At 39.1% G+C, this 27,648-nt stretch overlaps 1 protein-coding gene across 1 annotated transcript in view; it reads right to left on the bottom strand.

The window, feature by feature from the left end:
* Positions 1-27,648, bottom strand: part of LOC136874258 (uncharacterized) — an 82,806-nt gene that overhangs the window by 24,462 nt on the left and 30,696 nt on the right. Inside the window, exon 3 of the mRNA XM_068227711.1 lies at positions 1,049-1,307. Coding sequence (XP_068083812.1) covers positions 1,049-1,307 — 259 coding nt within the window. The remainder of the gene's footprint in view (positions 1-1,048; positions 1,308-27,648) is intronic.

Genomic DNA, 27,648 nt, shown 5'->3' with positions numbered 1-27,648 from the left:
GGAAACGAGGTCATCAGGGTTGAGAAGAAATGGGACTGATGAGGAGATTGTAGCACAGGCACAGAATGACATCAAAGACACAGTCCCCTAACATTAAACTTGCAACATGTGCTACAAGACATACAGAATATGTAGGATAAAGACTGTGGGAAGAGCAAGAAGAACAATCTCCACATCTTCAATTGGACGTGCCAGTTCTCCTACTTCCCTGATGACGACGGCTTCAACACTCGTCAGTCTTGATGTGAGAAGTGCGGGACACAAAGAAAGCTGTACAATCACAAGAATGAGGAAGAGATCATATCAGGTAATAAAACACTAGAAACACGCACAGATTAGTAAAAGTAACAGAAAGGAATGAACAAGGGACAAATTAAGTTGCCCTGTGATATTACAGTAACTTCCTGTTTGCTTATAGCTAGACATCAAGTAAGAAACAACTCAAAGAAAGGGACAATAGAGAGAGAAATATAAGGAAAACAGAAAAGGACAATCCTACTTTCTGACTTGTTCCTGCAGTTGCATTACCCTAGTCTTTTATCTGATTTACCTTTATCCCACACTTCTCACATCAAGACTGCAAATATACGAAGATGAGTGTCCTGATGAAGCTGGGAAGCTCGTCGGGGACTCACAAGAACTGGGATTGATGAGCCCGTTTATTTGAAATGCTTGGCTGAACAGTCAACATCGTGACCTTCAGTTCAGAGGGCCTCAGGTTCAATTCCTGGCAGGGTCAGGAATTTTACTTGCATGTCATTAATTCCTCTGACTTGGAGGCCGAGTGTTCTCGTCCTCATAAACTAAGAAGAGCCACCACAGGAACACGAGGTATGAGAAAGGCAGCAGTAGTAGAAGAAGAAAAGCCCATCTGTTTGAAGAAGATGTGGAGAGCATCCTAGTCCTCTTGTTTTCTTTCTATTTCTCCATCTTCCCTCACTCACCTGCCACTGTGTTTATCCTTATTGTTTTATACATAACTTGAATGTCTTTTTCATTGTTTTATCCCTTTTCTATAACTCTAATAATAAAACATGTCATAATTCACCTGTCATCTCCGTAATATTTCTCTCGAGGTCAATATCCACAATCCTGCGACGAATTGCTCCCTTTAAAACTAACGGAATTCCAATATGTGGATCATTCAAATGGGGAACAATTGTCGGGAGTAACTTTTTCTTATGGCTTGTATCATGAAGTCTGACCTGTTCTCTTGGCTGTACATCTATCATTTCACCTGCTATGTCATCAGGTGGTGGACTTCCATCTCCATCTATTGGGGGAATCGGCTCGTCATGTGCCTCCAGCTGAAACAGCAAACAAACAAATACTGTATCACACTGGTGCCTGCCTGCCAAAGGAGTCAGTTTGGCTGCTAAGTGTTCTCTGCCTGCTCGTTGCATATCCCATACACATGCAGATTTCTGTGGAGCTTCCCTGTACAGATTTGTCTCCTCAAGGCAGATCAGAAGTATGCAGCTGCCCACACACGCTCAGACTTCTTGATTTGCCGAGAGGCTGTTGAAGCTACATGTTTTATGATTTAAAAATTTGGATATTTAATATATTTGAATTTTAAGGATGGACGAGGAAACACATGGTGAGCTCCTTTAGAGGGTAAAACCAAATATTGCGAAGGAAAACAGTAATGACAAACCCCATAATCATTTTCCTATTGCATTAAGCTTTCTCGCTGCAGGCCAAAATTATAAGGATCTGAAATTCTCCATCCCATATTTGCAAATTTCCCAAAGATAAATGGATAACATGAATTGTGCAATGAACTGCACAAGGAATTCACGAGAATAATTCCTCAAGCCAATAGAACAAATCGCTCCTGCCATCATCATTTGGTGTGAATAGGTGAAAATAAGCAAATCAAACACAATCCCTAGACCACTGACTGGGCGTGTAAATGCTGCCTGAAAGGGCCTGCTTGCAGTTTCATATTCATACGTTATGTCTTCATTTCTTATCACCTTCTCAGAGAGAGCTTTTGTTGGAAAGTCTCTGTCTGAAATCAATGCTGGAGACTTGCCTGGGGACTTCTTGTCAGCAGACTTACCGGCTATACAAATAGAGGCTTGTCTGAAGAGACTGGTATGCGTACACTTACCTCTGGCTAAATGTATGGGAGCCTTAACAGACAGACCTGCGAAACACTAAAATCAGGGACAAAATCTACTCACCAAAAATCAAAGACAACTACTGCAACATATGAACTGGCTGGCGGAAACTGGATGGAAATATGCCGTGGAAATTAACATTGAGAAATCAAAAGTGATTAGGATATCAAAATGAGAGAAACCTCTGAGTGTAACTGTTCACAATCGAGAACTGGAGAATGTGAAGCAGTTCAAGTACTCGGGAAGCTTGCTGACAAAGGATGCCCACTGCACAAATAAAATTCGAGCAAGAATCGCAGTGGCCAAAGTCGCATTCAACAGGAAGAGGACTCTGTCGACCATCAACTTGAGCTTGGAACTGGTAAAGTGCTACATCTGGAGCATTTCCCTGTATGGAGCAGAGATGTGGGCCATGAAAAAGAGGGAGAAAGGTACCTAGAAAGTTTTGAAATGTGGTGTTGGAGGAGAATCGGGTAACAAATGATGATGTACTGAGAAGAGTAGGAGAATACAATTCTTCAGAGGAAGGCCAACTGGATTGGACACATACTTAGACATGAGGGGCTCATACATTACATCATTGAAGGGAAGAACAAAGGAACTTCAGGGTGAGGAAGAAGAACTCAACATCTGGATGATATGGAGGATGGAAGGAGATACAGCAGACTGAATGAAGAAGTTGAAAACAGGGAACACTGGCATCAGAAATTCTCCGCATGAAGACACAGGCAGAATACTGTATATATAATAATAATAAAATCTGAGAATACTATATACTAATAATAATAATAATAATAATAAAATCTGAGTAACTGGACGAGTTGGCCTTGCGGTTAGGTGCACGTGGATGTGAGCTTGCATCTGGGATTTCGTGGGTTCAAACCCCACTGTCGGCAGCCCTGAAGATGGTTTTCTGTGGTTTCCCATTTTCACACCAGGCAAATGCTGGGGCTGTACCTCAATTAAGGCCATGGCCGCTTCCTTCCCACTTCTAGGCCTTTCCTATTCCTTTGTCGCCATAAGACCTATCTGTGTTGGTGCGACATAAAAGCAAATTAAAAAAAAATCTGAGTAAAGGATGTAGGAAGCTGATATAGCAAGAATAGAATCGATGAAGTACGTAGGTGCTTTGAAAAGTTCTCAGAATGTACTAGAATTAAGTATCTTACCTCGGTGGAACAGCTCTTATTTTTCAACATAGTCTCCCTGGAGACTAATGGATTTGGTCCAGCGATGTTCCAATGCCTTGATCCCATCTCAAAAATGAGATTCCTCCAGGCCTGCAAAATACTTCTCCAATTCGGCTATCAGTTCTTCCCTTGTAGAAAATCTCCGTCCACCGAGGAAAATTTTCAGCTTGGGAAATAGATGAAAGTCTGATGGTGCCAAATCAGGTGAATAAGGTGGATGTGGCAACAATTCTTACCCCAGTTCATGAAGTTTTGCCATGGCAATAACACTTGTGTGCGGCGAAGCGTTGTCCTGATGAAAGATGACTTTTTTTCCTTGCCAAACCAGGCCTTGTTTCGCGTATCTTTTCCTGTAGTTGGTCTAGGAGGTTTGCATAATATTGCCCCACGATTGTTTGGCCAGTAGGAAGATAATTTATCAGCAGAATGTCCGGCTGAACGCACTGCCTATGCTTTCTTTGGTGGTGGTGAATCAGCATGTTTCCACTGTTTTGACTGCTGTTTTGTCTCTGGGGTATAGTAGTGGACCCAAGTTTCATCTGTAGTCACAAACTGGCACAAAAAATCTTGTTGGTTGCACTGAAAATGGGCCAGACTTTGTTCGGACATTTCCAATCTCGTGCGTTTATTGTCCAATGTCAAGAGCCGCGGCACCCATCTTGCGGATAATTTTTTCTACCCAATTCTTCAGTTAAAATATAATATACCCATTCAGGAGACATCCCTACAGCTTCAGCAATCTCCCGCAGTTTCAGTCGACGATCCTCCATGACCATTTTATGCACTTTTGCGATAAATTCTGGGGTCGTAACACTTTTTGGCCGTCCACTACGTGGATCATCATCCAAGTTCTCCCGACCAAATTTAAACTCGCTGGTCCACTTGGCAACAGTTGAAAATGAAGGAGCAGAGTCCCCCAGTGTGTTCTGAAAGTCGGCATGAATTTCCTTCGCTTTCATACCTTTCTTTACAAAGTATTTAATCACTGCTCGAATCTCAGTTTTTTCCATTGTCACAAATCACTACGTGGGAACAACAACAAAGAGTCGTCATTACCACACTCCTGCAGCTAGAGCACTGACGCGCCGCGTGTTCACTCACAAAGGATGTGTGATTATTGCGCGGGAACCTCGTTGCTCTAGCACTGACATCTAGCGCTGATTCTGAGAACTTTTCAAACCGTCCTCGTAGACAAGGGTACCCCAGAGATGGACAACAAACCAGATGGTCTTCTTCTTCTACAAATATTTCCACACCCTGGTGGAGTCGCAGGTATGAACTATGTTAAACGAATAGACCTGGTCCTGATCTGGAGGGATGTATTTACTATTAGCTGTTTCTGTGGTGTGTTGGGACAGATACAAACACCTAGTCCCCAAGTCAGAGGAATTAACCAGATACAATAAAAATGTCCAATGCAGACAGGAATCAAACCCAGGACCCTCTGAACCAAAGGCCTCAATGCTGATCATTAGCCAGATCTGATGTCCCGATCCAGGCTGCAGGACCAATTTCGATGAGCAATCTGGAAGAAGCTTGGAGGGAGGGGGGCACTAGAACAGAACAGGCACTGACCGCACCTTGCACACCAACAATGTTTTCCTGGCCAGTGAAGAACGGAAGAGCCTCGTGAAACAGATCAAGGAATGGGAAGTCAGGTTGGCTGAAAATGTATTCAGATGAAATGCTGAGTGCGGATTTGAGACGAGTGGTCAATGGCCATAATTTAAACAAGGCTGATTTCTTCAAATACCTTGGCTCGCTCTTCTCTGCAAATGGTAATACTCTTCCCAACGGTGAGTCGATGCAGCCTCACTGAAATGAAGTTCTGGGTGATCATTTACGTGAACGTGAAGATCTACAAGAACACTGTATATCCAGCTGCTGGCCAGCCTCCATGAAGCATGAAAACACCTTGCTATGTGCCAGAACTGTGTCAGAAATGATGAGGAACAAGGAGTCCTAGACTGATATAAATGTTGATTCCCATAGGGAACCTGAAATATTTGTCCTGAATGAGTAAATTTATAATACCAATTGTACCATTACATTACACTCGAGGCGCTCATACACACGGAAAATGAGTGGACAAAATGGCGTGCGGCAGCTTCAAGCAGCACAAATGCATATTATAAATTCTCACCGAGATGCAAATTAATCTTAGTTTAGAAGGCGTAGAATCATAGAGACCTTGCAAAGGAGTTTCAAGATGGAACTATTGTTTTAGAAAATAATTGAAACCAATTCATTCTTAATACTATAAGAAAAGGACCACACAGAAAAATCAACTTAGAAGCAAGAAGAGACAAACTTTTATCGGTCAGGAAGAAAACAGCAGATTAAATACAAATATTTGAGTAGAATTCCGAGATACATAACTGTAGACCAAGTTAAGTTGTGGAGAGGGTCAAATATCTTTTAATTCGAAATATTAGAGAGAGGAGATATTCAAGCCACTGGAAGAAAACAAGAAATCTATTATACTGAAGAATATTTAAAATAGTACTTGGAAGCAGTAATTAGCCTGAGAAAAAGATATATTCAATAAAATAGGCCACATTTGAATAATTATACAGGCACAGTTTGGAGATAAAGACACCAATATATAGCCTATATTAATAATAAGTGAAATGTGCACAAATGTGCAAAGACTTATTTGTCTTTACTGTACTCGTTGATTGATCTTGTTCTTTTTTTGCACTTAAGTATGTGGTAGCGATCACACACTTTCTCATATAGAGAGCACACACACTCGTTGTTCACCTCATGGAATCGCTTAGTTGCACACAGCTTATGGTGGAAGCCATGGACTGCCATCCTTGTAACTACATGTCGCTGTTTGTACTTCGCTTCTGTCCATTTTCGCTCCAGCATGGCGTCGGTGGCATAGAATTCGTGCTCGATTTGGGCTCGTTTCATTCTTCTCTCTTCAATTATCTTTGCGCTTCGTCTTGTGAATGGCAGAACTAGACTGATTCATAGATCCTCAATATAGAATGGCTCTTTACAAAGTTCGTATACTAGTCTGGACTTTGTGTATGTAGACACACCTAATACTCGCTTTAGAAATTTGGCTTTTAGGTTCTCTAGGGCCCTAAGGTCAGCCACGGATAACTTTTCCCAAATAATTTCAATGCCTATATGGCATTTGGGCTTATTGCAGCATGAAATAGCTCTATTGATGTTTTTAAAGATAGTTTTTGGAGGTCTTTAATTCTGTATATCGCTTTGATGGTTGTTGTTGCCCTTTCCTTTATGTGCATTCTGTAGGAGTTGATTGTCGTTTGTAAGGTTATTCCAAGGTATTTGAAGGAATTCGTTTTGTTTAGGTCTCTGTTCTGAAATTTAATTTTGTCCTTTTTTGCAGGTCTTCCTCCTTTTCTGAAGGTCATCATTACTGTCTTAGATTCATTTATCTGCAGATCATTTTCTTCTGCCCATGTTTCCAGCTTGTTCACTACTTCCAGGTTGGGTGACCCAATTACCACGTTGTGAGCATATATGTGTTGTGATACTGTTTCACTGGATTCTACTATTTTCGATATGTCCGCAGTTGCAATGTTGAATAGTATTGGACTAATTGGGTCACCCTGCATTACTCCATTGGTCTGGTACATATCTTGGGAAAGAGAGATGCCATCACTTATGTTAACTATGTTGTATTCTAGGATGTTCTTCAGAAGGACTGTAATGTTGTGTGTTTCTCCAATCACTATTTTTCTGTTTAGGGTGTCGAAGGCTTTTGTGTAGTCGATGAATACTGTGTAGTATTTTCCTTTTGGAAATCTTAAGGCCTGTTCTATTTCACTTATTAGGTTCGTTATTGCCTGCAGTGTCGAGCGATGTTTTCTGAAGCCATACTGACGTTCAGGGAGGAGATGGTCTGTTTCCCTCACTAATTGGTCCATGATTATTCTCGTAAAGATCTTGAAAGAATTGTTTTCTAGGGTGATGCCTTTGAATGAGTTTGGGTCCATGTTGTCTTCTTTTCCTTTATAGATTATTTTCATCATGGACCTCCTCTAAGATTCAGGTATTTGTGCGCTGTCTAGACACCCATTAAATAACTCAGTCCACACATCTAGGAGTATGTCTTCAGTTGCCTTGATAAGTTCATTGTAGATCTCATTAGGACCAGCAGCTTTCCGGCTTTTGGCTTTTGATATAGCTTGTTTCACCTCATGAGTCGTTATTGGGATTGGGTGCAACTTTGGTTGACTTCCTGTTCGTGTTGATACACTTGTGGTTGGAGTGGTACACTTCAGGTTGAGGATGCTATTGAAATGGTTTTCCCACACGTCTATTTGTACTGTTTTGCTGGACATTGTTCCGTTTTAAGACGACAAACGGGTCTCTGTTCACCTCTTCGACTAATTTTTCTGCTTCTTGTTCCTGATGATGCCGTTTTTTATCTTTTAGAGTGAGTTTGTACTTTTTTCGTTTCATTGAGTATTCTTTAATGTCCTCTGTTTCTCCGCTATGTCTCGCTTTATGGAGGACTTGCAGTGTTATGCGTCTTAGTTCATAGCATTCCCTGACAAACCATGGCTTCACATGTCTTTTCTTATAGGGGACAGTGACTGACCTAATGCTGACTTCTATGGTTTTCACAGCCAGATCAAGGTTGTTGGTTTTAAGGTGGTGCACTGCTTCCTCCGCACCCTTCCGTAAGTTCTCCGTCCTGTTTTCAGTGATTTTTCTCGCCAGTGTGGGTGCCGTGTTGGTATTTTGTGTTTCCTTCACTGTTGATTTGATTTCAATGTATGTCTTAATGGGAATGTGCTTCCTGGCCGATGACCAGAGTCTACCTTGTGATATAGAGCTTAGTGATCTTCCCTTGATAAATACTAGATCTATGACACTTGCACCGTTGTGCGCAAAGTACGTTAGAAGGTCTTTGCTGTTTACCAGTTTGAAATTCTCTTCTGTCATTAGTTTAAAGATTAACTCGCTTTTATGGTCTGGCTTGTCTAGCCTGCAGTTTAGATCCCCAGCTATTATAACATTTCCTTCAGATTCGATTAGAGAGATTGCTTGGGCAACTGACTCGAACGCATCTTCCGTTGATGATTGTGGCTGTATGTAAAGTCCTACAATTGTGATATTTGCTGTGAAGGCAATAACCATGTTGTCCTCCGTGTGTGTTTTTGTTACTTTGCCCATTTTGTTGTTATAAAGACAGGACACACCCCCTGAGTGTCGGCCTTCCTTCTTTTGGGTTGCCAGAGCGTGTACTCTGTAGTGGCCCGGAACGTCCATGGGTTCAGTTAGGAAGGTTTCTGTTAGGATAACTATATCACTTGTGAAAAGTACTTGACTAGGAGAGATCTTTGCTATGCTTTTCAATCCTTCGATGTTGCATAGTAGGATGGTCAGCTTTTGGCTGGTATCTATTTTATTATCCTCTGTTGAGCGAGACCCCATGATGTTGTGAAGGGCGAAACGATATCTTCGCACTGTGACGTCTTTTGGCCAGAAGGACGGTTCATAAGCTTTTTCCTTTCCCTGAAAGTCTATTTCAATCAGAAAAGCTTTATTGTGACCCAGTGTTGTCAACTCTTTGCATGTTATGCATCCTTGGATTCCTCCGTCTTTCACATGTCGTGTTATGTCTTCTGCGGTTGTTGTTTCATGCAGTTTCCCCGCGTATAGCCAGGCATTTCTTGATCCGGCTTTGAGGTTGCTTGGATTGGGTCTTTGAACCTGAGGTTGTTGGCACGTTCCTCCTTACAGCTTCTGTCCAAACATGCTCGTTGTCATTTGTTGATCTTGCCCGATTGAGTCCTCTCGTGTGTGAAGAGTGAGCAGGGATTGCAGGGCCTGAATCTCTTCTGGTATATTCTCCTTCAGGGGGCTTTGAACCGGGGGCTTTTGGTGCTTCCTTCCTTGCTTCTGTTCATTCATTCGCCCTGTTGGTCCTTGCCTCTGGTTTATCAGATGTTACCGTACGCGAGTGGATTACGAAGATTTTGGAATCAGCTTCGTTTCTGTCGTATTTTACTTGCCGATCGTTTTCCCTTAGGATTTTAGGGTGTATTCCTGTGGAAGTTTTCACCGTAAGTTCTCACGAATCACACTGCTGGGATTTAGTTTTGTTTAGTGTCTTCTCGTGTTTTCTTAAGAGATTGACGTATCTGTGTCCTGGGGTGGTGGGGATTTGTCATTATTGGTATCACGGGTTTCTCCTATGGTTTTGGGCAGTATGTTCCTTGCGTAAGACCCTTTTCATTTAAAATAACCTTTATCCTTCCCTCAAAATGTCAATCAAGCTGTGAGTTAAAATATTTAAGAAGTAACTCTTATCTTTTGGTCAATTTCAGGTACTTTTTTATTTGAGTCTCAATTTTCTCTCGTTTCTTATTTATTTATTTCAGACTGTCTTTCAGGTTCTTAGCATTCATATTTATGAGTGTCTTGCATTGGGGACACATCCACAACAGAGAGCAAGATTTTCGTTTTAAAATATCAAATTCGCCACTGGATATCCCAGCACAATCCTTATGAAACCATGAGTTACGATCTCTGTCTCTCTCAGGTCTTTCTTGCAAACTCCACAGAGTGTGTCGTCAGCGCTGCTATTTTTTGCTGGCATGGTCAGCTGGGAGAAGGTACTTTTGGAGACGCTTTACGCGCTCTCTTTATTTAATGATACCTACAATAAATATATCTTCACTGTGCTAATCTGGGTTGTATTTCTTATCTCTCATGACACATGTCGTACTTCACCTGGATCTGTATCAGTCGTGTCCACAGTAACAAGGAAATGCACTTTTTAATTTTCCGTAATTTCAGTCTGTCTGTATGTATGTACACGCATCACGTGAAAACGGCTGAAGATAATTTAATGAAAATTGGTATTAAAATCGGGGAATAAGTCGCTGCAATCTAGGCCATAAAACATTGTATTCACGCTGACTGAAATGGTAGTTTAGGGGAAGGCCTAAATTTTAATTCTCAAATATTTACATTAGTAGTAGTCGTATCTTAACGAAAATTGGTAGACACAGTCGGGAAATAAATTGCTACAAGCTAGGCCTTAAATAATTGTATTCACACTGAGAAAAATGGTAGTTTAGGGGAAGGCCTAACTTTAATTCTCAAATATTTATGTTATTAGTGGTCCTATCTTAATGAAAATCGGCATGCAAAGTGGGGGGAAAAGTCGCTATAATCAAGGCCATAAATAATTTTATTCATGCTGAGTGAAATGATAGTTAAGGGAAGGTCTAAAATTGTATTCTCAAATATTTATGTTATTAGTGGTGGTATAAAGTTTAAAGTTAAAGTTTTTAGACCTTTATGGCTTAATTTTTGCACTGCTTGGCTCATTGGCTAATGATGACACTTCAAATGTGTTGAAACCGGTCCCAAATGAACAGGTTGTAACTTCTATTTGGTTCAACTAACAACAGAGTATTGAAAGGTGGATCCTTCCTTCTATTTAATATTGTAAATTTCTCTATTCAACATGGAACAATCTTGAATTTTTAACTTTAAATGATAACGCTTACCAAGGAAAATCTAAAGCCTATAACTACTTAGGTCTTAAAATCAAGATTGCTAAGCTGGGCAAAGATATTAATTTTCTCAAACAGTGTATAGCGCAAAATTTAACCCCTAATTTTCTTTAACCTACCATTTTTAGACATCGCAATTCTTCTGATTGTTCAAGAACACAAATAAAAGTCAACAAGATTTGGTTAACCAACGAAATGAAATTCCTTAATAAGAAGAAATCTTTCCTGAACAGTTGTCCTTATGAGTCTCACATCGAAGCAACTCGCCTATTATCAAGCGCTCAATGGGACTTATTTCAAACCCAGAAGATAAGTTATTCATTAAACTTTCCAAAAAACAATCAACTTTAGATAGAAAGCTCAACAATCTCAAAAACATCTCTATGACAAGAAAACCTTTTACTAAATTATCTAAAGAACCGAAAAATCACGACAATATAATTAGTAAGTTCCACCCCCCTGTTGTCAACTTATCCAAAACAATCCTAGATAATAATGACAACTTAATCCTATCGAAAGACCCTAAACATAACTGGCCTAACTTTAAAAAAACACTGTATTTAATATAATCACTGAATCAGAATTAGCTATCAATAAAATGCTCTTAGAATTACAAGACGAAATTAGACTTGACATAAAAAGAAAACTTAATAAGATTTACACCCCTAACGATAATAGCAACACTATTCCCTTCACTGAACGTAAATACATTCTTAACCTTAAAAAGGAAATTAAAGATCATAACCTCATTATCACAAAAGCTGACAAAGGTAGCACTACAGTAATAATGGATAAAGTTGATTATATCGAAGAAAAAAAAAAAAATTCTTCAGTAATAATTCCTTTTCTATAATAAAGAAAGATCCTACTCAACAGATTCAATGTCCCCTTAAATAAACCCTAAAGAACTCTTCTTTCTTATTTACTGAACATGAAAAAACAAGATTATTAAGCATGAATCCAGGCCTGCCAACTGCAAAATCTCTCCCTAAAATTCATGACTGATGTCTCCATTCATCCAATTATTAATTAGAGACCCAGCCCACTTTACAAATTAGCACAATTCATTCAAAAATTTCTTAAGAATAATTACAAGTTTTTATCAAATAAGTCTGTAAAAAACACAATAGAACTAGTTTAGAAATTGAATAACTTTAAAATCCAACCACACCATTCTCTACACTCTTTCTATATTGTCAATATGTACCCCAGCATTAATATCAAAACATTATTTCCTATTACTGAGAAGAATTTAAACACACATAGTTGCTTAAGCAAACTTGAAATTAATGATTTTATGACCATCTTAAAATTAGTAGTTAATAACAACTTCTTCATCTTCGACAATATAATTTATCAACAAGATGGTTTGGCTATGGGTTTTCCAGCCTCAGGGATCCTAGTGGAAATATACCTAGACTTTTTTGAACACAATTTCATTGATAACTGCGACAACTTAAAACACGCATTATTTTGGGCCAGATATGTAGATGACACATTTGTGATCCTAGATGATAGAGTTATTATTGCAGAATCTACTCGTAATAGCCTCAATAAAATTGATCCACATATTAAATTCACTCTTGAAACAGAATCAAACAAATCAATCAATTTTCTAGATATAGCAATAAGCAGATTACATTCCTCATTATCACATATGATTTATAGAAAACCCACACATACAGCTAATACCATAAAACAAGACTCTTTTCACCCACAGACACATAAACGTGCCTCGTACAACAGTATGGTTAACCGTGCCTTCCAAATTCCGATATCAAAAGATAACTTAAATAAAGAACTTAATATCACTTTACAAAAGAAAATATTTATAAAATCCTCCTATCAATACAAGTCAAGTCATCTGTTAGATGAAGCAAAGTCTATACATGTTTCAGCCTAATCTCAAGGCCATCTTCAGTAGTAAAACAATGATTACATAATATACAAACAAATTAAAAATTGTAATGATGTGAAGTGACAGTGATCATGATTGGTGAGTTAAAAACACGTTGAGGTACAAAGTCCTCTCGTCTAATAGATCTTGCTGACTGTTAAATAAAAACACTATGCTGAGGAGTGTAGTGAGACCGTCAATACTGCGAATAAAACGTGTATAACATCTGTAATGAGAAAAAAGGAATATATGAGTGGATGAAGAAACAAGTTAAAATGATGTACGAAAAGAAAACTCATATGACTTACTTGTAACTAAAAGTTGTCATCTCGAATGGAGATGACCTTGTTGGTCTCAAGTCACATTGACAACTAAGCCTGTGTGTGGCTTACTGTGTATCTGTGTCGATGTGGTTGGGAGGGGTAATGGAGGGGGAGGTGCAGGGAGGGAGGGACGTTGTGATTCGCGGAAGGAGGGTGTTGATGGAAGGGCGGGTCTTGTTCTAGAATGTCGGTAGTGAAACTCTTTTTTATTAATGAACTGTTCGCAGATGAGCGGGACAAAGGTTTCCAATAAAATATTTTTCTTTTCGTTGATTTCATTTAAGTTATAGACGGGATTGTTATATTGGTCGATATCTATATATTCTCTAGTATATTAAGTAAGGGACCTTTCTGTTCGTAATGCAGGATCTTTAAGTCTTGATCAATTGTTGTGTATTTATGATTTTTCTCTCTACAATGTTCGCTCATGGCTGAGTAGCGATTATACTTTAGGGCATTAAGATGTTCAGATTATCTTACATTGAAACTACGTCCTGTTTGCCCAATATACATTGAAAGACATGATTGGCATTTTAATTTGTATATTCCAGAGTTAGAAAATTTTTTGCTGTTGACAGTATGAGAATTAAAAAACATTTTTGTATTGGTGTGAACGGTCTTGAAGGCTACTTTTAACTTGTGCTTTTTAAAGATGTTTGAAACAGGATATATATTATTATTATTAAAGGTAAATGTGGTGAACTTCTCTTTATGGGAAGATTGTTTTTCTAAGGTGGTCTTGGGTTTATTTCTAAATTTATTGAGAATTTTATTCACAAAAGCTTTACTGAAACCATTACTTTCGGCTATAGCATAAATGGTGTTGATTTCCTTTCTAAAATTCTTACGGGATAAAGGAACATTAAGAGCTCTGAAAATCATACTATTGTAAGCTGTCTTCTTCTGTGTCCCTGGGTGTACAGAAGTTTGGTGGATTGTGTTTATTGTGTGAGTGGGCTTCCTGTAAATATTAAAAGAAATGGTTTTATTCTGATTGCGAGTAATAGTTAAATTGAGATAATTAAGGGAATTGTTGTTCTCGGATTCTATCGTAAACTTATGTGTGGATCCAGGTTATTAAGTAATTCAAGAACGGTGCTGCTGTCAGTAATGTGAGAATCCAGGATATCATCCACATACCGAGTCCAATGTTTGATCCCATTAATTTTACCTATAATGTGAGTGTATTCGAGGAAATCTACGTAAATATCAGCGAGGATTCCCGAGGCCGGTGACCCCATAGGAAGCCCCTTCTGTTGGTATATGATGTTATTAAAAGTAAAGAAGCCATTATTTAATGTAAACTGGAGAATCTGAATAAACTCTTCCATCTCCCCTATAGTCAATTTACTGAATTTGGAAAGATTGTTTTCTACTATTTCGATGGTTTTATTGATGGGTACATTCGCGTACATATTTACTATGTCAAAGGAGTGAAGGGTGTAATGTTTCGGTAATGTGAGATTTTTTATTCTATTGCAGAATTCCAGGGAATTTTTAACACTATTTCGTCTCGAAGCAATTCCAGTTGATGTTCATAACACAATGATCACAGTCAAAAGAGTAAAAAGAACACCATTATTTTGTGCCGAAACAAATGCAGTTGAAGTTCATTGTAATTTATTTTAAAATTTCTACCTATTTTTTATATATTTTTATTTGGTTTTATTCAACGATTTAAATTATTTTAAAAATTTATATATCCCCTTTGAATTGTTGAAATTAAGTCCTACACTGTTTTCCTAAGACTTCAATTACGTCACATTTTACTCTTCAGCCGGAGAAACAAATGCCTACAAGACCTGCCTAGCAACATAACTGCATATCACAAGTTCAATTTCATAACGAGTTATCCTTCAAGTTTGCATATTAGAACAGGTCCTTTAACTCGTTATCGATCTCAAATACAACATCATCTTATGTCTTCATATGTGAATGCGGCATAACAGGATTGTACTAGACCTGTTTATGAACTTCAACTGCATTTGTTTCGGCACAAAATAATGGTGTTCTTTTTACTCTTTTGACTGTGATCATTGTGTTATGAACATCAACTGGAATTGCTTCGAGATGAAATAGTGTTAAATTTTTGCCTTGATCATTGTGTTAGTTGTTTTTAGACCTTTATGACTTAATTTTTGCACTGCTTTGCTCATTGGCTGATGATGACACTTCAGATGTGTTGAAACCACTCCCAAATGAACAGGTTGTAACTTCTATTTGGTTTAATTTAACAACGGAGTATTGAAAGATGGATCCTTCCTTCTATTCAATATTGTATATTAGTGGTGGTATCGATAAATACCACATAACTGAAATTATATAGTATTAAATTTCCGATCATTTATGTCTGATACATTGTTATCGTACCGGCTATGATCACAGATATATTCATGAATTTGGATTTTTGTTACTAAGTCCATATCAGCGCCAAGTCGCGAGAAAACAGGTAAAGAGAAATGAATGAAAATCAGTATGTAAACTTGGAGAATAAGGAACTACAGTCCACACCAAAAATAATTTTATAAGATGCCTTAATATCACAAAGTTGAAAGAAAACTAAACGTGAGGGCCTACAATATAGAAAGCTCATAAAACTGATCAACAATAACATTATGTCGACCATTGTTTGTTGTGATGTGCTTTGTGTCTTCTGTTGCCACTCAACTCCGATAGATAGGATTACTGCTGCGTAACGAGTACTTTTTAAATTTGCCTTACGTCTTATGGTGACGATGGGATAGGAAAAAGCTAGGAGTGTGAAGGAATTGGTCTTGGCCTCAATTAAGGTACAAACCCAGCATTTGCCTGGTGTGTAAATGGGAAACCACGGAATACCATTTTCAGTGCTGCCGACAGTGGGGTTCGAATCCACTATCTCCTGGATGCAAACTCACAGCTGCGCGCCCCTAACCACATGGCTAACTCCCCCGATCGTACCAAGTATACCAGCCTGCCTGAATATTGGCGGGAAGTAGCTGGGGATTTAGATAACTTTCTTCTTTAGCATGCCATTCATCTGGTTCATAAATTTTCCGATACTACTAGTATGTAACACACTGGTCCATCATAGCATTCGAGTTATTCAATCGCTACTCTGAGGCACTGATTGAAATGAGCAATGTGCACACTTAACGGAATAATGGCAGAGAAGTGTTCGCGGCTGTCTGCGGCCTGGTCATTCCAGCTCTGGAACTTTGTACTGTTAGAACGGCACCGTAGTACTGTTCATTAAAAGTGAGAAAATTATTTTATATTTTATATGATAATGTTGCTTTTAATCGCTACTTTCCTACTGATGTTTTTGTAATGACCCATGTTGACTTCAGTTAGGAAAACCACAAAGTCAGTCTTTCTGAGAATCCCATAGTGAAGCACGGGTACTTCAGCTAGTAATCACATAAATATGATTGTTAATAAAGGGTACAGATCTCTGCACATGGTTATGAGGGTATTTAGAGGTTGTAGTAAGGATGTAAAGGAGAGGGCATATAAGTCTCTGGTAAGACCCCACCTAGAGTACGGTTCCAGTGTATGGGACCCTCACCAGGATACTTGATTCAAGAACTGGAAAAAATCCAAAGAAAAGCAGCTCGATTTGTTCTGGGTGATTTCCGACAATAGAGTAGCGTTACAAAAATGTTGCAAAGTTTGGGCTGGAAAACATTGGGAGAAAGGAGACGAGCTGCTCGATTAAGTGGTATGTTCTGAACTGTCAGTGGAGAGATGGCGTGGGAGGACATCAGTAGACGAATAAGTTTGAGTGGTGTCTTTAAAAGTAGGAAAGATCACAATATGAAGATAAAGTTGGAATTCAAGAGGACAAATTGGGGCAAATATTCGTTTATAGGAAGGGGAGTTACTTACCAAGGGAAATGTTCAATAATTTTCCAATTTCTTTGCGATCATTAAAAAAAAGGCTAGGAAAACAACAGATAGGGAATCTGCCACCTGGGCGACTGCCCTAAATGCAGATCAGTAGTGACTGATTGATTGATGAAATTAAATGTAGGTGAACTTTAGAAATTGCTGTGTAGCTGACTGTTAAGTGGTGTGTGACAGTGCTGACTTTGGCAGCAGCAAGACATTGTTTCCATCAACAGTGCACTATGAAAGAGCGCTGCGCTCACCCTTGACCTGCGGTGTTACCATATTTTTACACTCTGTCACCGGTGGTGGGACGTTAATAACATGGAAAGTGTCAATTTATCAAGATGTGATCATTTAATTCTTCTCTTGTCATTATTCTAATATTTTGTAAACTTGCCATTGCTTAAACAAAGGAACATTCAAAGACATTTTTGAAGAAGTCAATGAAACATTTGTTTTGTATGTAAGTGTTAATGTTTTCAGTACTCACAAGAAAGGCATTTAATTATATTTATTTAATCGTTATGATTGTTGGTCAAACGAATTATTATTTTGGTATTTGAAATCTCCTGTAGTTGTGCTTGTAACTTGCAATCTATTAAACAACCTTTTGTATCACCCTGTGTTTTCTACATGGAGGTTTCGATAACGAAATCGCTGCATTTTGCAATTGAAACTTTTAGAACTTGTCTATATTTGGTAAGCTGTTTTTATTGGTCAGAATAACAACCTTCTTCATTGGCGAAAATTTTGGGTCGAATTGTAGTAAGCTTCCCTGATTGGCTGTTTGTGCGTTTCTCGATTTCCAGCCTTTGGCTCCTCGGTAGGAGCAGGGCCCTTGTCTGTGTCTTTGGTTTTCGCACGTCCTCACAGATTCACCGCAAATAAAGCCATAAAGAATTCCGTAGAATTCACTAAAGAATTAATTAAATTTCGATTACAGGATCACCACACAATGCATTCTTTTGATATAGTAAATATGTTCCCTAATATCAAAACTAATAAATTGCTTCCCATTGTAGCTAAGAATTTGAAAAAAAATACAGCCGCTTAAGCAAACTTGAAATTGACGAATTCATGGCAATTTTAAAATTACTGATCAATAACAACCATTTCACATTCGATCAAACCATTTATAAACAGAATGGCCTTGCAATGGGATCTCCGGTCTCAGGAATTTTGGCAGAGATTTATTTGGATTTCTTGGAGGACACACAAATAATTAATAATGAAAAATTTAAAAATGTTCTATTTTGGTCTAGGTATGTAGATGATGCGTTTGTTATCCTGGATGAAAGCATAACCAACGCATCTACGACTCTTAGTAATCTTAACACGATAGATACGGATATAAAATTTACTTTAGAATCCGAAATAGATAAATCCATTAATTATCTGGACCTAAAGATCAATAGGCATGCCTCTTCATTTTCTTTTAGTATTTACAGAAAACCCACACAAACTGTAGCCACAATACGAAATGATTCGATACACCCCTCACCTCACAAATGCGCGTCTTATAACAGCTTGGTGAATCACGCTTTAAACATACCAATGTCCAAACAAAACTTGGACAAGGAACTAAATATCATTCGAGCTATGGCTAAAGCCAACGGTTTTAAAGAGAATTTCATAGAACGAATAATAAACAAATTCAAATATCGCCCTCAAACGAGCCTGATGAAAAATAAACCAGAAGCTAAGGAAATCGCAACCTTCACGTTTAATAAAGATGTACATAGAATTACAAATATTTTCAAGAAACGTAACATCAGGATCGCATTCAAGACAGATAATAGAAGTACAACAGTTTTACATAATGCTTCAGTTGTCAACAAAATCAACCCATATTCTAAATCAGGGGTATATAGATTTGAATGTAATGACTGTTCAAGCGGAAACATAGGACAAACTGGGCGCAGCTTCAACGTCAGATATCAGGAACACCTTAACGCTATAAAATATCACAGATTCTCAGCGGTAGGTCAACATATTCATGAGTACAAACATAAGTTCACAGACATTGATAAAGACCTCGAGATCATGGAAATACTTTCTAAAGGACAGAAGCTTGACATTACTGAAGCATGTCTAATACATATTGACCAATACTATAACGCTAACCTTAATCTAAATGAAATTTCGGAAAAACCCAAGGTACTGTTTGACATTTTGATTCTATTACTTAACAAGCTAAAAATTCCAGAAAATTCAATAGCGTTCCGAATGCTACGTAACAACTTTGCGTACTATTGTCTTCGTCCACAACGCCCCCCGGACCCTCTCCTAAAAGTTTATGTTTCTAGAAACATCCCCTTTGCCGCCCCTACTTCTCCTTCACTAGCGCTGCGTCACACAGCACAAGATACTAGCACACACACTCATCACGCGGTAGCCGTCACGCGAAGTACACAGCTGTAGAGGTGAGTCAACCGTATCAACAGTTAGATTTATTCAGCTTCTTTATCAATTTTCTCGCTTTTTAATATTGGGTTTCATCATTGCAGTGTTCCCATTGAACTGAGAAGATAATTCCGCATAACAACTGTAGGACAAATTACAGTTCCAACCACGCACAAAGCAATAAAAATACGAAGTTTTAGTACTTAACAAATATAAGAAGACGGCTCATTTTTCAACAATTATATATAATGAATTTCATCCAACAAAAACAGCTAATATACAAAGGAAATGAACATTTTTAACATCAAATAGACTACATGCAATTTTAATTCCTCAATTTTAAGTGTGCATTCTAATTAGACAGCACGAGAGCATAGGATTTCAGACATTAAAGAATGTTTAAGACAAATCATCAACCAGATGAATAAATTTTAGAATTATGACTTACAAGAATTTTCTTGTTACATATTAGGGAAATTTAATATAACATAATAGATGTTTAGGATTTAATCAATAAATATTCTGTTGTAAATATGTATATATATGAATTAATTATGACAACATTTTGTTTAATATTTAATATTTATATCGCCAAGTTTTTTCACATTTTCTAAATCAGCTGATGATGGTGACTTAATAGAGCACCGAAACATGTACTGTAATAATAAATAATGTTGTAAATATCATCCAACAACATTGTATTAGTATTGAAAAGGTGGAACTTGATAGACTTTAAATTATTGTGCTCACGGTCGGATGCACTTTGGGTGTGGTCCCGTCAGCAGCTCCGGCCACCTCAGGGTAAGCATGTTTCCTTTTCTGGAACTTTAATTCAACATGTAAATTTCTTTGTTTCGTAGTTTATCTTGGACCCTGGTTTTTGCCGTTTTGTTTTGTGATGCCTTAGCTCGTCAGCTAGGCATATTCTTTTCATTTTGGAGGTAATTCCCTTTCATTAACAGTTTTAATTGTGTCATGTAAAAGTTAATTTTCCATCCGGGGTTGCCTCCTGTAGTCCTGCTTCAATTTAATGTACGTTGTTTGGAGCTATGCGTCTCTCACTGATGTGTTTTAGGAAGGCAGCAATTCTAAAGGCCTCTGCATTAGATTTTAAATTCCTTGTCAATTTTCCTTGTAAATCAAATGTAATAGTCTTTAATCTCCTTTTATATTTTCCTTGTAAAATTGTTGTAACTGATTTTAAAATCCCTGTTAAATTTTCCTTGTAAATTTTAATTGCAGAACTTGATCTTATTTTCTTAATTGTAATCTTAATATTTTATCGTTTGCCGCTGAACAGATTCTTGTGGAGATGAACTTGTAATATAAAATTTTGGTTTTCTGAAGAACCGTAGATAGGAACCTCATGGTTGATCATGCTACTTTATTTTAAATTGCTGCTGTTCAATTATGCTAAGCTTTCCTTATTTGTTAGTAAATGCAGACTGAAGGGTGACCGTGTCCACGTCTTTTTTTCCCTACAACGTCACGTAAGATTACATCCTCTTAGGGATCCCAGTCCACTTTCCCACATCCTTTCCCTAGTTGTCATGTTGGTAATCCTGCTTATCTTTGCTTCTAGCCATGTGTGTGTTTTTGAAACTTGCGATGTGTCTTATCAGTTGACATATGTTCCTTCAAGTTTATTACTTTGACTTAATGTGTTCTTAAAATTAATGTTACCTAATAAAGAAGGTGGGGGAGGGGGGCACACGCTCAATTACTGTCCAGAATTTTCTGTTTTACTGTTCATTCCTGAAAATTTGATAGTGAAGGTTGGCTCAAGACAAAAATGTTAGATAGTGGCTGTTAGATGATGATGTTACCGAGGATACTCACTGACCGCCTAACAAATAGCTGGTACGTATAACAGTGGTGACACATCTCGGCATGGAAGCAACGAGGCCTTGTTAGATCACTGGAGGGAGTTGGCACCACATCTGCACACACAAGTCACCTAATTCCTGTAAATTCGGGGAGGGGGGATGAGCTCTGATGCCACATTCAATCACATCCCAGATGTGTTTGATCTAGTTAATATCTGGCGAGTTGGGGAGCCAGAAGATCAATTGCAACTCTCCATTGTGTTCCTCGAACCACTCCATCACACTCCTGGCCTTGTGACATGGTGCATTATCTTGTTAAAAAATGCCACTGCTGTTGTGAAACATGATCATCATGAAAGGATATAAATAGTGTTCAACCAGTGTACAATACTTCTCGGCTGTCATGGTGTCTTGGATGAGCTCCACTGGATCCAAGGATGCCCACGTGAGTGTCCCCCAAAGCATAATTGAGCCGTCGCCAGCTTGTCTCCATCCCGCAGAACATATGTCAAGGAGCTGTTCACCTGGAAGACAACAAATTCACACCCTCCCATCAACATGATGAAGAAGGTATCGTGATTCATCGGACCATACAACGCTCTGCCACTGCACCAATGTCCAGTGTCATAGTTGCCGATGTCGTGATGTCAACATTGGCATATGCACGGGTTGTCGGCTGCGGAGGTTCATCCTTAGGAGTGTTGGTGCACTGTGTGTTCAGACACACTTGTACTCTGCCCAGCATTACAGTCTGATGTTAGTTCCGCCACAGTTTGCCACCTGTCCTGTTTTACCAGTATGCCCAGCCTACGATGTCCGACACCTGTAATGAGTGCTGGCCGCCCAACCCTTCAACGTTTGGACGTGGCTTCACCTTGGTTTTGCCACTTGTTGAAGACACTCACCACAGCACTCCAATCGTGCAGTTTCTGAAATGCTCGTGCCGAGCCTCCGGGCCACCACAATCTGCCCTCGGTCAAACTCAGACAGATCACGCGCCTTCCCCATTCTACACACGGACAGCAAGTTCACAGATACTACATGCACCGTACATGTGTCTGACTAGCAGAAATTCCTCGTCAGGTGATGCTGCTATTGCCTGGATGGGTTTATATCGATAGTAGGTAGGTGGTCATAATGTTCCGGCTGATCAGTGTATATGCCAAGGGAATATTGATGAATCGGAGGATTCGTATACAGAACAGCCTGCGAATAGTTCTTTATTGAAATATTAAACATTTTCACATTCATTGCTGTGAGATACAGATGATGTCTGATAAGTGAGGAGTGTTTCAAAGCACCAAGTCTGCTAATGAGTAGGCTAAGTACTGGACTCAATACACTGAATGATGTTGCTTCTATAGTAGATATTATTACTGTTTGATTGTGTTGTTTGTATTAATATCCTTCAGTGACATTTCTGTTATTCGAAGGCAGTTTTTCTTCAACCTCCGATCGCGCTCGTAAAGAACCACACAAGCTGTGGGAACTATTCGCGCATGGAAAGTGACTGCACAAGTCCTCCCATCTACTCATGGTCACAGCCAGCTTCCTCACACCACTGTGAGCCGAGATATTGGCAAGGAAACATGGCCACCACTATTGACGCTCCTGCCTAATGTGAGGTGCGTAGTGTGACACGTTTCCTTCAAGCAGAAGGGAATAGTGCAGCCGACATTCATCGACGAATGAGTCGAGCATACGATCCAAACGTTATGAGTGATGGTGTTATGCGTGAATGGTGCAGGAAGTTCAAAGAAGGCCGGACCGATGTTCACGATGAAGGGGGGCAAGGACGCAAGTCTGTCGTACAGATGACATTGTTCACGAAATTGACCAAGATGTTCACAAGAACTGAAGTTTTACCGTAAGCGAGTTGTGTGAGAAATTTCCTGCAGTTTCAAGGTCATGTGCTACAGGAAATTGTGCGTCCGATGGATTCCGAAGATGTCTGATGACCACAAGTCGCCGGATGGCAGCAGCGTTGACGTTTCTTACCCGTTATGAGGCTGAAGGTGGCAGTTTGTTGATGAAAATTGTGACTGGCGATGAGACTTGGGTTTCGTACGTCACCACCGAAACAAAACAACAATTACGTCAATGGATGCACATGCACTCACCAAACAAACCGAAGAAGTTTAAGCAAACCTTCAATGAAAGGAAGATGATGGCTACAGTCTTTTGGGACCAACAAGGTGTGTTGCTTGTTGAGTTCATCATGAAACGGGGGTCTACGATCAATGCAGCTGTTTATTGCCAGACTTTACGACGACTGCGGAGGGACATACAGAACAAATGACGAGGCATGCTGACGTCTGGAATCCTCTTCATTCATGACAACGCACACCCTTACAGTGCTCATGTCAGCCAACAACTTCTGCAGGAGGAATTTCGGTGGGACGTTTTTGACCACCCACTGTACAGTCCCAATTTAGCGCCGAGTGACTTCCACCTCTTCCCGGGACTGAAAAAGTGGCTGCGAGAGCAGAGATTCCAGGAGGATGAAGATCTTCAAACCAACGTTTGGGCCTATCTGAACTCACTGGCGGCAACATACTGTGCAGAGGGGATTGAAAAGCTTGTCCACAGGTATGACAAATGCCTCAACCTTCATGGTGATTATGTTGAAAAGTAACCACATTTGTTCCTAACATTTGGTAATAAATTAATTTGCATATGTACACTTGTCTTTCATTTATGACCCTCCGGAGGTTGAAATAAAACCTGCCCTCGTAATATCTTAATGTTGTATGTTTCTTTTAGCCAAAACTCTTTTATAACAACATATTTAATTTTGAAGTTGTGCCAAACTTTCAGTGTTATGTTACATATGTAAATTAAAGGTATTTTCAATCAAGTCTCAACTTATGAACTAAACTTATGAAAAACCAAGAAAACAATTAAATACAACAGCATATAATAATAAGTTCAATGAAGGTAGCAAAAATGTAGAATACCCAAGAGCAAGCGCCAGAGCTCACCTTCAAGCAACACCGTTATGAAAAATGGTTGGACCACTGGACAGGATGGAACCCACCATCTGGAGCCCAGAAGGTTCAGTGCTCTGAGCTACTCAGCCTGGCATTTAATGACCCATGCTGTTACAGTACATGTGTTGTTGTAAGTCTACAGACAGTTTTGATGTAGCTCTCTATGTCACTATATCCTGTGCTAGTCTTTCATTTCTGCATTTACTACATCATGCCTGAGCCAACCCCCACAATTTTTACTCTCCTTACTTTTCTCAAAAGCCAACTGAACCAGTTCTGGGTGTGTTTAGATGTGTCCTATCATTCTATCTCTTCTTCTGGTCAAATTTAATCAAATTGTTCTCTTCTCGCCAATTTGATTCAGTACCTCTCCATTCGTGATCCGATCTACTCATCTCACCTTCAGTGCTCCTCTGTGACACCACATTTCAAAAGCTTCTATTCTTTCTAACTCAGTTAGTTATTATCCATGTTCCACTTTTCAAAAAAGTCTTTCTAATATGCATGCCTATGTCTGAAATGAAAGGCCTTCCTTGCTTCTTCCATCGTTACCAGTAGTTATTCTACCACGTAAGTAACAGTATCATCTACTTCCTTTCCTAATCTGTTCTGATGAATTTAATTTCTGTCAACTGGATTTTACTCTTAGCATTGTTATGAGGGGTACAAGTTTCGAGTTCATAGGTGAGAACTGGAATGAAGTAGGCATGAAACATGGTCAATTTTGCTTTCTGGGGTATTTTATCATCTCAGTTTCTCACTTGAAAATAAAATTGAGAAGCTTTCTGAATTCTATTTATCATTTCTTGGTTTATTGTGTTATCTTTTGAAATTATACTTCCAAGGTATTTGAAGTTAGAAACTGAGTTCCCTCCAGGAAAATGTTTGAATCTATGCCTTGCAACAGTATTTGTTTTACTGATGTTTAGTCCAACTTGCCATTTCAAAGATTTAGTTTCTCCTGTACTTCTGCTTCATTTTCTCCCCAGATCAGAACATCATCTGTAAATATTAGAGTGTTAGGCTCTTTGCAATGTTCTTTGATGGATTTTGTGATCCAATCCATGACAATGATGAACAGGAATGTTGACAAGGCACTTCCTTGCTGGACTCCTGATTTTCCATCCCCTACTTTGACACAGCTTAAGCACTTTTGATAGAGCATCTTTACTTTATCAGTCAGGAAGTTTGGCACACCTATACCTTCGAGGGCTTCCTGATGTCCGTAAGAATCATCACTAAGTTGTTACCATATTCCCAGTGCTTCTCTGTTAGCATTTTGACAGCAAATATCAGGACTGTAGTGCTTTGGCTCTTCCTGAACCCATGTTGCTCCTCCTCCAGTAGTGGTTCTACTATATTCCTGATTCTTCTTTCAGTTATCTTCTCCAGAATTATAAGTAGATTGATGCCCCTATAATTTGCACATTTCTTCCTTTTCCCCTTTTTATGCAGGGGGATAATGATACCTTTCATCCAGTCCTGTGGTATGCTGTTCTCTTTCCAGATGACAGAGAGTACTCTATACTACCACTGTATGTGTTGTGCTCTAGCTGCCTTTATCATGTCAGCAGTGAGTCTTCAAACCCTGGAGACTTACCATTTCTTGTGTTCTTCAGCTGAGACTCCACTTCTAGCCATGTTATCTGGTGTTGTGCTCCATCACTCACACTTAAGCTGCAATCTTCAGTGATATAATTTTAGAGACTTTCTTCATTTAATAAAGTACTGAAATAGTTCTTCATTTGTTCTCTGATACCTTGATCAGTCTTCTCCAGGTTCCCATCATCTGTTTTTTTTTTTTTTTTTTTTTTTGCTAGGGGCTTTATGTCGCACCGACACAGATAGGTCTTATGGCGACGATGGGATAGGAAAGGCCTAGGAGTTGGAAGGAAGCGGCCGTGGCCTTAATTAAGGTACAGCCCCAGCATTTGCCTGGTGTGAATCATCTGTTTTCAGTGCAAGGATGTTGTCATACTCACTTCTCCTATTCTTGACTAATTTATGAAGCAACTTCCTATTATTTTCATAGTCTTCCATTAGCCTGGTACTGAACTTGTCCCAACATTTTTCCTTTCCTTCTTTAATCAGTCACTTCACAAATAATTTCTTGTTTCAGTACTCCTGTGCCATGTACTGAATTTCATCGTCTTGGTAGACTGATTTCTGTTTTTCGTTATCTAGCCTCTTCTTTGCTGCATTTCTTACTTTCACAGCACTCTTATTCCACCATGGTGTTTCTTGCTCGCTGCATATTGCACTTGTCTTTCCACATAGTGATTTGGCTTCTGAAACTAGGGTGTTCTTAATGACAGCCACTCTTCTTCTACTTCTCTTTTTTCATTCTTTGGTAATTTGGCTGAACTTTTTTTGGTATTCTTCTTTCTTCCCATCTTCTCCTAGCACTTGACATTCTGCACACGGTCATTTCCAATGTGTGTGACCAAAAGCCGATGGTCACCATCGAGACTTTTACCTGGAATAACCTCAACATCAGTGATGAACTGGCTAGCACATTTATCAGTTACTATATGGTCTATTACTGTCCTCTGTTTCCTATCCCACCTGTACTCTGTGATTTTATGGCTGTCTTTCTTCTGAAGCCAAGAGTTTTGTGTGCTCAGGTTACTCCGTGCACAGAAGTCTATTAGGTTTTCTCCCTCCTGGTTTCTGCCACCATCGCCATGGGGGGCCTTGCCCATCTGTCCCAAATTGGGCATTCAGGTCTCCCACAACTGTGATGTTGTCTTACTTTATTTGGTCCTATAGATCTACAAGGAACTGATCTTTTTCATCTGTAGAGCAGCCTTCCTGTGGGGCATATACTTGGAGAAAGGTATGGAATACCTGGCCAACACGTAATTTTATTTTAGAGTCTGTCACTCATATAACTTATGTCCGACTGCACATGAACATCTTTGTGGAGAACAAAAGCAAGTCCATTTCTGGCTTCATTAGGGTTCCCACTCCAGTACCATATATAACCATTTTGTAAGGTTTTCTTTCTTGAACTTTTCCAATTCGTCTCGCTCAATCCTAAAATCCCGAGTGTGTGTCTGCCCATGAGGTCTACAGTTTCTTTGCATTTATCAGTAAGGGTCAGGTTACCGAGCTGTTTCTTCCTGCATCTCCGATGTTGGCCGACATAAGTTTGTGAGTTGACTCCTGAGGCTTGTTTTTGTTTTGAAAGCAATGAATTCGTCAGATGGCTTGCTAGGCCTAACATTGTAGGCAGCAGCGTGTCATTTCCTACACACAGGCTTCACCAAACTTCCTAAGGGAGAACTGCTCTGTGCTTAGTTTGTTGGGTTTGGGTCTGGCTGCCAGACAGTCACAGGTAGTATCATAGCTGCAATTATTTAGCAGAGAGACATCAAAATTGCTTCAAAAGCTGAGGCATGGGGTAGAGTAATCAAGCATATCAAACAAACGCACAGTGAGGTGGTGAAATATGTTGGAGAATATGCTGCTGTTGAAAATAAAAGAACACGAATGGTGTGGCTGTA

Source organism: Anabrus simplex, chromosome 5 (genome assembly GCF_040414725.1).
Source record: "Anabrus simplex isolate iqAnaSimp1 chromosome 5, ASM4041472v1, whole genome shotgun sequence".
Taxonomy (NCBI): domain Eukaryota; kingdom Metazoa; phylum Arthropoda; class Insecta; order Orthoptera; family Tettigoniidae; genus Anabrus; species Anabrus simplex.
The sequence above is the reverse complement of the archived record's forward strand: the minus strand, read 5'-3'. Positions and strand labels throughout refer to the sequence as shown.